This window comes from Colobus angolensis, unplaced genomic scaffold, assembly GCF_000951035.1.
Source record: "Colobus angolensis palliatus isolate OR3802 unplaced genomic scaffold, Cang.pa_1.0 Scaffold157, whole genome shotgun sequence".
Lineage (NCBI taxonomy): Eukaryota > Metazoa > Chordata > Mammalia > Primates > Cercopithecidae > Colobus > Colobus angolensis.
The window spans coordinates 2,809,617-2,821,376 of NW_012114677.1; the positions used below are offsets into that span (position 1 = coordinate 2,809,617).

The window sequence follows — 11,760 nt, forward strand, 5'->3', positions numbered from 1 at the left end:
AATATATATATATATATGTATCTATACATATATCCACACGTGTATATACGTGTATATATACATATATACGTGTGTATATATACACATGTATACACACATGCATGTATATGTATACGTATATATATGTATACTCGTAACTGCTTTTAATTGGAGTGTATATTCAGGGCAGTTTTATATTCCCGTGTTGCATCTTCAAGCTTTGGCCCAAAAACTGTCTACTTATGTTTACCCCAGGTTTTTCCTTTTAGGTCAAAATATTCTTTAGAATGTGTTGAAGGAGCCTCCATGAGAGAATCTTTCCTTGGTTTTACTCTGCTTGCTATAATCCCTAAGAATGCTGAGGCACATTGATCCCACCTAGAATATGCACATAAAAGCTGACCTCTGCCTAGGATTCACAAGACAGGACCAGACTTTAGGCTGAAGACATAAAGAAAACTCATAGAAGACATTTTCTGTATCATGAGAGTTCATCATAGGTGGAGCCCTTTGAGTTTTCCAGATCTTGTCCAGTGACCTGCTATAGCTTTGTGGGAGGCTTCTGGTATCAACAGAATCCTGTGGCAGAATCTGTTACCTGTAAAAAAGCACCTTAGCAGTGGGAGTTCAGGGCCACAAAATATTCAGAGCCAAAGTCACAACTATGCCTCCCTGTAAACTGTGTTACTGCAGTAGAGTAGTTTTGTCCTTCCCCTTGCCTTAGAGTTAGCTGATCATGGACAGGGGCTATCACATCTGTATCCAGGATCTGCAGCTTCGCCAGGGCTGTTTTCATTTTCTGTTTGCATCCCACTAATTGAGCCTGAATCTCTCCTGCCTGGATCACTATGGGGATATCAGCCCAAGGTCACTGGGGACACTCTCACCAGCCATCTGTATTTGAGACATCTGAAGATGTCCTGTGCAGACTGGGGTCAGTATGACAGCAAGGTCTAATTCTGCTCCCATTTTAGAGGAAGAGAAATGACTCCTTCAGGGTTTATTCCTCCCCTCACAGAATCTCCTTGATTTATACCCAGATAAGAGTTGCTCCAGTTTTCTAGTTTTTTTTTTTTTTTTGGTGAAAAGTGGGATCTGGAGACTCAAACTGATCCATAAGCTAATTGCTTCTATTTCATATGGTCCATTAGAAAAAGAGATGAAGCGGTCATGGTCCCTACCTTCAAGGAACTTGCAGTCTGGAGCACATGAATAAATGATTGAGTTCAGCATCATGTGTTCAGTACAAAGACGGAGACTGTCCAGGACACTTAAGCTTCATTTGGGTTACTTCCCTTTTATTGTTTTGTGAGTTTTGATGCCACCACCTGAAAAGAGTATTCATTGACAGAAGTTGTTATTGTTAGTATTGTTTTCACCTTGCTGAGAATAAATATTTAGCTTTTAATATAATTGCTCTAGAGAAACATAAGGGATTTGGTTAAATTCCTTGTTGTATGTTATTAAAGACACACAGAAGTGGCTAAAATAGATTAAAATTTCATAAAATCTGGGAATCAAATTTCTCTTGGGCAGGCTTAGAAAAGACGAAACTGAAAAAACTTAGTGGCATAAGAACAGAAATCTAGGGCCCAGTCTCTGTCCTAACCCTGCCCAGATCCACCCTCTGCTAAACCTTGTCCAGGTCTGACCCCACACTGAAATCTCTTGGAATTGCTTAGAGGAGATCAGAGTTTGGAGTGACTACTCCTATTGCCTCTCCAGAGCTAGTGCTCCCAATTTCCTGAAACACAAAAGCAGATAAATGGGGAAAAGCTGTATACTTTTGGGCCTTAAAATCTTTTTTATACAATTAAAGCCAGTGTTTCTGGAGACATCTCATCCAGCAACCTGTCATCTCTGCAGTTTTAGTAGGTTTTTTGTTTTCCCCACAAATCTTAAATACAAACACAAAAATAAATTTCTCTGAATTGCATTTAATACATCCTTTGTTTCTTTGTGATGTATTTATATTGAGTGGTTATTCTATACCTTTAAAAAACAAATCAGTGGTAGGAAAATGGAAAGGAAATGGTAATTTTGGGCCCTGCATTTAAATCCTGAGAAGTATTGGACACCTCGTGCCCACCTCCCAGGATGTCCTGAGAATTAACACATAATGTGATTGTCTCAGCAAAGTGCTCTGTCACATACTCCTGAGTACATAGTACGTGCTCCATCAATATCGCATTAATGCAGGCGCACATGTTTTTCTTTTTTCTTTTTCTTTCTTTTTTTTTTGAGATGGAGTCTCAGCGTGTCGCCCAGGTGGAGTGCAGTGGTGTGATCTCGGCTCACTGCAACATCCACCTCCCGGATTCAAGTGACTCTTCTGCCTCAGCCTCCTGAGTAGCTGGGATTACAGGCGCACGCCACTACGCCCGGCTAATTTTTGTATTTTTAGTAGAGACAGGGTTTCACCATATTGGCCAGGCTGGTCTCAAATTCCTGACCTTGTGATCCCCCCGCCTCTGCCTCCCAGAGTGCTGGGATTTACAGGCATGAGCCACTGTGCCTGGACCACATGTTGTTTTTCAAATGCAGACTTACTCAGACATTGACACCATCTCCAGCCTCTGTAAACTTTAAACATCTGGCAGAGAATGCTAATGCTTCAGGATGATGATTTGTGGTCTTGTCTTGGGATGAAAAGTATTTGTGTTGTGATAAGGTTGTTGGGGTAAGGGACTGTGCCGTGCCTGCTTTCTCTAGCCGAGTGGTAATATAATGTGTCTAGGTGGAGGAACATCAGCATTAACAGAAGACTTGCTATAAGAAGCTTATTCATGAACTCTTCAAACCTGCAAAATTTTGTTACAGTGAGGCCTAGAATATCAAATAATTATTATGCGCATTGAAGTTTGAGAGGCAGTGCTTAGCTAAGTGACTCTCAGCACAGTCTTCCAGTAGGATCACATGTACAATTTGAAGAGAAATCACTTGTGCCCTCCCCACAGACCCCGTCTGTTGTTCTGGGTGGAAACATTTCTGATTTTTAAATTAAGTTCCTTGCATATTACAGCGAGGCCAAGGTCAAGCGTGAGGCATTCCAGATACTTTCATGAGAGGTGAGTTCAATCTTTTTTCCAGGAGGTCACAGGGCCTACTCTGCTTGGTTTTGGTAGGGGCAGGTCAGTGTAGCCCATTATTTTTATTGCAGGAACAGGAACTGTTGGAATGCCTTCTGTTTTCCGCAGAGCTATAGAATACTTTAGAGAACATTACTGTGTTGAAAGTTATTTTTTCAGATAATCCCAGTCAGTCACAGGTCAGAACTAGATCTCTTAACTCATTTCACCTGTAGTCAAATTAAGACCTCTGTCACTTGATACATATATATTTTCAGGAACACTTAACATTCAGGGATGTGGCCATAGAATTCTCTCCAGAAGAGTGGAAATGCCTGGACCCTGCCCAGCAGAATTTATATAGAGATGTGATGTTGGAGAACTACAGAAACCTGGTCTCCCTGGGTGAGGATAACTTCAATACATAATTCCTAATACTCCCTCAGAGTTTGATTTTCTATTTTTGTAGAATGTCTCTTGGGAGCTTCTGCTTTGTGTGAATTAATTTCAGTTTCTTTCTTTAGGAAACTATTGGGAGTTTGCTGGTGTAAAAAAGAATATTGTTAAGATGTTTTATCTTTATGTAAACCTTCTCTTTTCTTGAGCTAATTTGTGTCCTCCATTTTAGGTTAGTGGTAATTCTCGAAATTCAATGACATAAAATATTGTTTCCCACATCTTAAAATGCAATTTGCATTGCTTATTTTGATTCAGTAGTACTTGGTAGTGGAACTTAGAACCCACAGATTTAAAATACTTAAATATTTTAAGGATTCTGTCAGGAAACAATTTTTGGATTATCTAGGATCTTCCATAATTTCTCTTTTCTTCTTAGTATAGTATTAGGTAGGTAATTGGAGAATCCCTAACAGTAGTCATGTTAATTTTTGTTTTTGTTTTTGTTTTTTTTGTTTTTTGAGACGGAGTCTCGCTGTGTTGCCCAGGCTGGAGTGCAGTGGCCGGATCTCAGCTCACTACAAGCTCCGCCTCCCGGGTTCACGCCATTCTCCTGCCTCAGCCTCCCGAGTAGCTGGGACTACAGGCGCCTGCCACCTCGCCCGTGCTAGTTTTTTGTATTCTTTAGTAGAGATGGGGTTTCACCGTGTTAGCCAGGATGGTCTCGATCTCCTGACCTCGTGATCCACCCGTCTTGGCCTCCCAAAGTGCTGGGATTTCAGGCTTGAGCCACCGCGCCCGGCCAAGTCATGTGAATTTTTAAAAATAAAACAGGTGTTGCTATCTCTAACTCAGACCTGGTCACCTTTCTGGAGCAAAGAAAGGAGCCCTACAATGTGAAGATACATGAGACAGTAGCCAAACACCCAGGTAGGTGACAGTGAATGAAGGAGAGGACACAGGCCAGGGGAACAAGGTCAAGAAGGAAGTCAGGCCTTCAAATGTAGTTTGGGAAACTCTGCTCCAATGTAAATAATTTCTGAAAAGACTGCATTTTTTTCTCATATTCACGAATAGGGACATCTTTTGTCCCACGCTGTTAAATCTTCTAAGAATTCTCTTTTTTCTTTAGTGATCTCCCTTCAAGTTTACAGGGAGAGCCAATATCTACTTTATCGTTTATAAGAGGCTGCATGATCTGACTGCTGTTCCATTGCTTTTGGAGACATGGGAATACATGTATATTGAGCTCTATGTCAATGTATTTTTTTCAAATATTCTTTTTTGTATCATGTCTAAAATGTGTAAGGCGAGTAGTGGACATATTGGAATTTGGTTCAGAAATCCCAGGAACACCAGAGAGAGATGTTGTATCTTTTCTGCTTAGTGATTTTTAATCCTATAGCGGTTGCAAATATAATTCTACAAAAATTCTTACTCAGCAGTTTTATCAGAACAAGCATTTTCCTAAATATGAAAAAAATGTAATGTTACTTCAGAATGTTATTGTTTTAGTATAAACTGAGATTTGTGATTTAAACTATGTGCAAATTTTCAAATTATAATATAGTTTAAAGCACAGGTTTCCAATCTTTTGGCTTCCTTGGGCCACATCGGAAGAAGAATTGTCTTGAGCCAGACATAAAATACATTAATACCAATGATAGCTGATGAACTTAAAGAAAAAGGTTGGTGAATAATTTTTGTGATATCCACCACCTTAGATAAGCAAAAAAGCCCTCTCATTCAAAGGTTTGGCCCCCACTGGATTAAAATATTTACTCACCTAGATTTCTTAAATGTACTATGATATTAACCAGCTTAGAACATTGCTAATATTAAGCATTCAATCGTTACCTTATTTCTTAGTAACGGTTATAATTTATTTAGTATATATATAATTCTTATTTAGGAGGAAGCCTGAGATTCTGTCATTTAGATGTATCTATCTATAGCTACATAAAAATATGTTTCTCTCACATATACCTAAATAAGTTATATATGTGTATAGTAAATTCTTAACATTGTTGATAGATTCTTGGAAACTGAGTGAAGCAACATATCATTTTAGAAAGTGAATCTTAGGGCTGGGTGCGTTGGCTCACGCCTGTAATCCCAGCACTTTGGGAGGCTGAGGCAGGTGGATCACGAGGTTAGGAATTCAAGACCAGCCTGGCCAACATGGCAAAACCCCATCTCTACTAAAAATAAAAAAAGTTAGCTGGGCATGGTGAGGGGGTGCCTGTAATCCAGCTACTTGGGAGGCTGAGGCCGGAGAATCACTTGAACCTGGGAGGCGGAGGTTGCATTGAGCCAAGATCACGCCATTGCACTCCAGTCTAGATGACATGAGCAGAACTCTGTCTCAAACAAACAAACAAATTTTACCAGAGTTTAATTGATATAAACAAGAGTTATGTTTGGTATATAGCAACATTGCTTCATTTATAGTTGCAGTTTTCAAGAACCTGTTTTTTACATTAAGTGAGAACTTACTGTACATCTGTGTATGTGTGATATGGATTTTTCTGGTAAAAATAGTATAACTATTTAATGTTTACAATGTAATGATATCCACATATTTTGTAATAATTTGATATGCATATATTTTATTCTAAAATATAGTCAAGTTGATCACATCTATTACCTACATAGATAACCATTTTTTTTGGTAATAAAAACACTTAAGGCCTACTGTTGTAGCAAATTGTAAGCATACATTATAGTATTACTAACTATAAACACAATGCTATTTTGCTAATCTAATGCTATTGTACATTAGATTTCTCAGACTTACTCAACTTATAACTAAAAATTTGTACTCTTTGAACAACATCTCCTCGTGGTCCCACCCCTAGGCACCAACAACCACCATTCTATTTTTTGCTTTTATGAGTTTACATTTTTAGATTCCCCATCTAAGTGAGAAGCAGCAGCAGTTTCTTTGTCTGTGTTTGGCTGATTTAATTTAGCATGATGTCCTCCAGATCTATCCATGTTGTAAATGGTTAGATTTCCTTTTCTTTTATGGCTGAATAGTATTCTACTGTATGTGTGTGTATATATATATGTGTGTGTGTATATGTATACCCCCCCCATATTTTGGCTATTGTAAATTGCTACAGTGAACATGGGGCTGAAGATATTTCTTCAAGGTGCTAATTTCCTTTGGTAGTATACCCAGAAGTGGTATTGCTGGATTATATGATATTTCCATTTTTATTTTTTACTGTTTTTTTGTTTTTTTTTTTTTGAGTCAGACTCTTGCTCTGTTGCCCAGGCTGGAGTGCAGTGGGGTGATCTCGGCTTACTGCAACCTCTGCCTCCCGGGTTCACGCCATTCTCCTGCCTCAGCCTCCCGGGCTACAGGCGCCCACCACCATGCCCAGCTAATTTTTTTTTTTTTTTTGGTAGAGACAGGGTTTTACCATGTTAGCCAGGACGGTCTCGATCTCCTGACCTCATGATCTGCCCATCTCAGCCTCCCGAAGTGCTGGGATTACAGGTGTGAGCCACTATGCCTGTCCTTTGTACTGTTTTTTATGATGACTTTATCAATTTACATCTCACCAGCAGCATATAGCACTTACCTTGTATGTATGTCTTCTTTGGGGGAAAAAAATCTAACCTTTTGCCTATTTTTGAATGGCTTATCATCATCATCGTTTTGCTTTGAATTGTAAAAGTTTCTTATACATTTTGGATATAGATATTAACTTTTTTTTTTTTTTTTTGAGATGGAGTTTCGCTCTTGTTTCCCAGGCTGGAGTGCAGTGGTGCGATCTCAGCTCACTGCAGCCTCCGCCTCCTGGGATCAAGTGATTTTTCTGCCTCAGCCTCCCAAATAGCTGAGATTACAGGCATGCCCCACAATGCCTGGCTAATTTTGTATTTTTAATAGAGATGGGGTTTCTTCATGTTGGTCAGGCTGGTCTCAAACTTCTGACCTCAGGTGATCTGCCTGCCTTGGCCTCCCAAATTTTTTATCAGATATATCGCTTGCAAATATTTATGTCCTGTAGGGTTTTTAGAAATTTTGTTTTCTTTTTCTTTGCTGTGCAGAAGCAGTTTACTTTGATACAGTCCCACTTGTGTTTTCTTTTGTTGCTATGCTTTTGATGGCATATCAAAAAAGTTATTGCCAAGGCCAGTATCAACAGGGCTTTTCCATATGTGTTCTTCAGGAGTTCTAAGGTTTTTTATCTTACATTTAAATGTTTCATTTTGAGTTAATTTTGGGGTATAGTGTAAGAAAATGATCTACTTTTATTCTTTTGCTTGTGGATATCCAGTTTTTCTGGCACCATGTATTGACAAGAGTATAATTTCTGCATCGTATATTCTTGGTTCCCTTGCCAAAATTAGTTGACCTTGTATGCATGGATTTGTTTCTGGACTGTGTATTCTGTTCCCTTGGTTTTTATATCTGTATTTATGCACATACCATACTCTTTTGCTTACTATAACCTTTAAATAAAGTTTAAAATTAGAAGGTATGATGACCCTAGCTTTGTTCTTTCTCAAGATGGCTCAGGTTATTTACAGTTGTTTAAGGTTACACTTAAGTTTTACAATTGTGTTTACTATTACTGTGAAAAAGGCCACTAAAATTTGGTAGGGATCCATTTGAATCTACAAATCACTTTCGATAATATACTTTGACAGTATCTGTTATCCTAATGGAATATGTTTTTATTGATTTGTGTCTGCTTCAATTTTGTCATTATTGTATTTAGTGTCTAAATTTATTGTTACAAACTAGATTTTATATCTTGTATTTAGTGTATAAATTTTTTATTTCATTGGTTAAATTTATTTGAATTAATTTCTTTTTATAGTATTGCAAATTGAATTTTTTCTTTTTTTGGAAATTTTGTTACTTTATGGACATGAAACAAATATTTGTATGTTGGGCCAGGTATATTGTTCATTTTTGTAATTCCAGCACTTTTAGAGGCCAAGGCATGTGGATCACTTGAGCACAGGAGTTTGAGATGAGCCTGGGCCTTGTAGTGAGACCCTGCCTCATAAACACAAACCAAAAAACTATCCACAAATATTTATGTGTTGATTATGTATCCTTGTACCTTCATGAATGCCTTTATTCAGTTTTTGTTATTCTACTCTAGGATTTCATGTATGTGCATGATTGTATTATCTACAAACAGTAACATTTTTACTTCTTTTGAAAGCAGGAGGGCCTTGTTCTCCTTTTCCTTGCCTAATTGTTCTGATACAAACTTTTGATAATATGTTAAGATAGAAGCTGTGGTCCTGGAAGCATGCTTATAGATCTGGGCCTCAGCTGTGGTCCCTGAAGCAACCCTGTGTCTGTATATTTTAAGGATTTAACAATGATTTACAGTTTCTGTGATCTATTTTTTTGGCAGGTAAACATCTCCTTTTGTTGGGTCCCCAGGTTGATGAGATTACCTCTGGGTTTGCAGAGAAGGGTTGTAGCTGGGTCACAAGGGTGATGCTGGGTCTGCTGTGCATTCTGTGTTTGATGGTTGTGTTGCCAGAGAGTTGGACAGTTATGGATTCTTTCTGGGCCCTGGAAAGATTAGATTTCCTTGAGGACATTAATCTATATGGCAGGCAGTAGGCTAAGGTTTTGAAGTTTGTCTGCATATTATGGCCCAAATACCAGGTGTATGAATGGGTTTGGCTTTTGCTGACTACCTGGTAACAGTTTTTACAGGTCTCTCTGTGGGCCTCTGAGTGTGTACGAATGGCCACAGACTGTGACTACATATGGCTAGAACTGAGTCACAGGGCTGCTTCAGGGACCACAGCTGAGGCCAGGATCTGCAGGCCTGCCTCCAGGGCCATGGCTGGCTGTGTCTTCCTGCAGGTCTCTTGATGGGAAGGACCACCTCTGGACTATAGCTGAGATTGAATTTGAGAGAGGTTACAGAACTGCTTTGGAATCCTCAGTAAGACCAAGCTCTGTGCATCATTTCCTTGTCTGTAGCCATGTCTATGGGCTCTGGAGTTGGCCACCTGGTGAGGGCCTGCTTTTTCCTAATAAACCCCCTTGATCTTTGACTCCACTGGGGTGTCACAACCCTAACTACAGGCAAGCAATTTTCTACTTAGGTTTTCTAGGAGTTTACTACATAAAATATCTTATATAAGTGGAACCTCATAAACTGTCACTTCGTTAGTGTTTTATTTCACTTAAAATAAGGGCTTTAAGATTTATCCATATTGTGGCATCTGACAAGATTATCTTCATTTGTGTCTAAATAATTTTTTATTGTATGTGTAAGCCACATCCTTTTAAATTATTCAGCTGTTGAAGGATGTTTGAGTGTTTTCCTGTTTTGGCTTTTGTAAATAATGTGGTTTGGATCTGTGTCCCCATTCAAATCTCACATCAAGTTGTAAGCCCTAATATAGGTGGGCCCGATGGGAGGTGATTGGATTATAGGGTTGGCTTCTCATGAATCGTTGGTAGCACCATCCACTTTGGTACTGTCTTTGCCATAGTGAATGATTACTCCTGAGATATCATTTTCTTTTTATTTTTGATAGCTTATCCATTGCAGTTCAATCTAAAAGTGAAATTTCTACAGAAACATGAACTATTTTAACAAAGAAAAAAATCCCTCATTCAAACTTCTTTGTAGTGGTTATGGCTTTGCAGCATTTAGAAAACTATGCTATCAACAAGCTTTGCTTTATGAACTGAGATGCACAAAATCTAGAAAGCAGATGAAAGTGAATTATTTCTTCAACATTTTAGTAAAACTTCTGGTAATCAAAGCAAATATGGCACATAACAACTCAAGCATAAATCAAGATGGAGAGCCTGCAAAGTTTGATTTCTTAAATTTTCCAAAAAGCTATCATTGCAACATGTAGGATTTCTCCCCTATTTTAACCTTACCAGTTTCAAAGGAAAGTAAAGGGAGTAGATTACATGTAGACAGCATGTGTGCAAGTGCACACACACGCAGGGTGGCAGGTAGAGTGTCTAATTCCTTCTTCCCACCACCCAAGTCTCACTTCACAGAAATCATTAGGTAAAGGAAAGCCAATGAAGAGTTCTGCAGTTTTCCCTAATAACTAAAAAGATCTCATTTTCTAAAAGCACCTTTTTCCACACTCTTTCTTGCTTCTGCTCCTACTGTGTGAGATGACTCACTCTTGTTTTGCTTCCTACCATGATTGGAAGCTTTTTGGGGCCTCCTGAGAAACAGAAGCTGCTATGCTTCCTGTACAGCCTGCAGATCCGTGAGCCAATTAAACCTCTTTTTTTTTTTTTTTTTGAGACGGAGTCTGGCTCTGTCGCCCAGGCTGGAGTGCAGTGGCCGGATCTCAGCTCACTGCAAGCTCCGCCTCCCGAGTTCACGCCATTCTCCTGCCTCAGCCTCCCGAGTAGCTGGAACTACAGGCGCCCGCCACCTCGCTCGGCTAGTTTTTTAGTTTTTTGTATTTTTTAGTAGAGACGGGGTTTCACCGTGTTAGCCAGGATGGTCTCGATCTCCTGACCTCGTGATCCGCCAACCTCAGCCTCCCAAAGTGCTGGGATTACAGGCTTGAGCCACCGCGCCCAGCCTAAACCTCTTTTTAAAAATAAGTTATCCAGTGTCAGGTATTTATAGCAATACGAGGATAAACTAATACATATTGTGAATATTGTTGCAATAATATGGATGTGCAAATATTTCTTTCAGATATACTTTGGATATTTTGAATAGGTGCCCAGGAGTAGAATTACTGGCTCATATAATAACTTCATTTTTAGTTTTTGGAGGAACCTCCATACATTTTTTTCAGGTGGTTGCATTACTTTTTCCCCACCAACAGTGCACAAGAGTTTCAGTTTCTCTACATTAATTACAACATTTTTCTTTGCTTGATATTGGCCATCCTAATTAATGAACAATAATAACCTATTGTGTTTTTGCCTTACATTATTCTAAAAATTAGAAATTTTCTCAATAATTGTTGTATGTATTTAACCTTTGGAGGAACATTTTCATCTGTTGTCTATTTGTTAATCATGTTACTTATTCTTTGTTGATTTTTTGGAATTGTTTATTCTGAAATGTTAACTTTTGTCAAATACATAATTTTTAATTTTTTGCTTTTGTGCTTCTTACATGGGACTCTTACTAAGTGTTTATGTTAATGTGTGGAGATAAATTTAATGTAGTCTCATTTTTCTGTGGTTTTAAATTTGTTGCTCATGTGTTTGATGTTATAGGTAAGTTATTCCTGTATTTTCTTCTAAAAATTGTAGAGTTATAATTCTTACATTTCTTTTTTTTTTTTTTGAGACGGAGTCTCGCTCTGTCGCCCAGGCTGG

The 11,760-nt window shown here is 38.6% G+C and overlaps 1 protein-coding gene across 1 annotated transcript in view; it reads left to right on the forward strand.

Moving 5' to 3' along the window:
• The window catches only part of LOC105508061 (zinc finger protein 732-like), a 48,588-nt gene that overhangs the window by 14,691 nt on the left and 22,137 nt on the right, over positions 1-11,760 (forward strand). Inside the window, 2 exon segments of the mRNA XM_011936831.1 lie at positions 3,326-3,452; positions 4,278-4,373. Coding sequence (XP_011792221.1) covers positions 3,326-3,452; positions 4,278-4,373 — 223 coding nt within the window.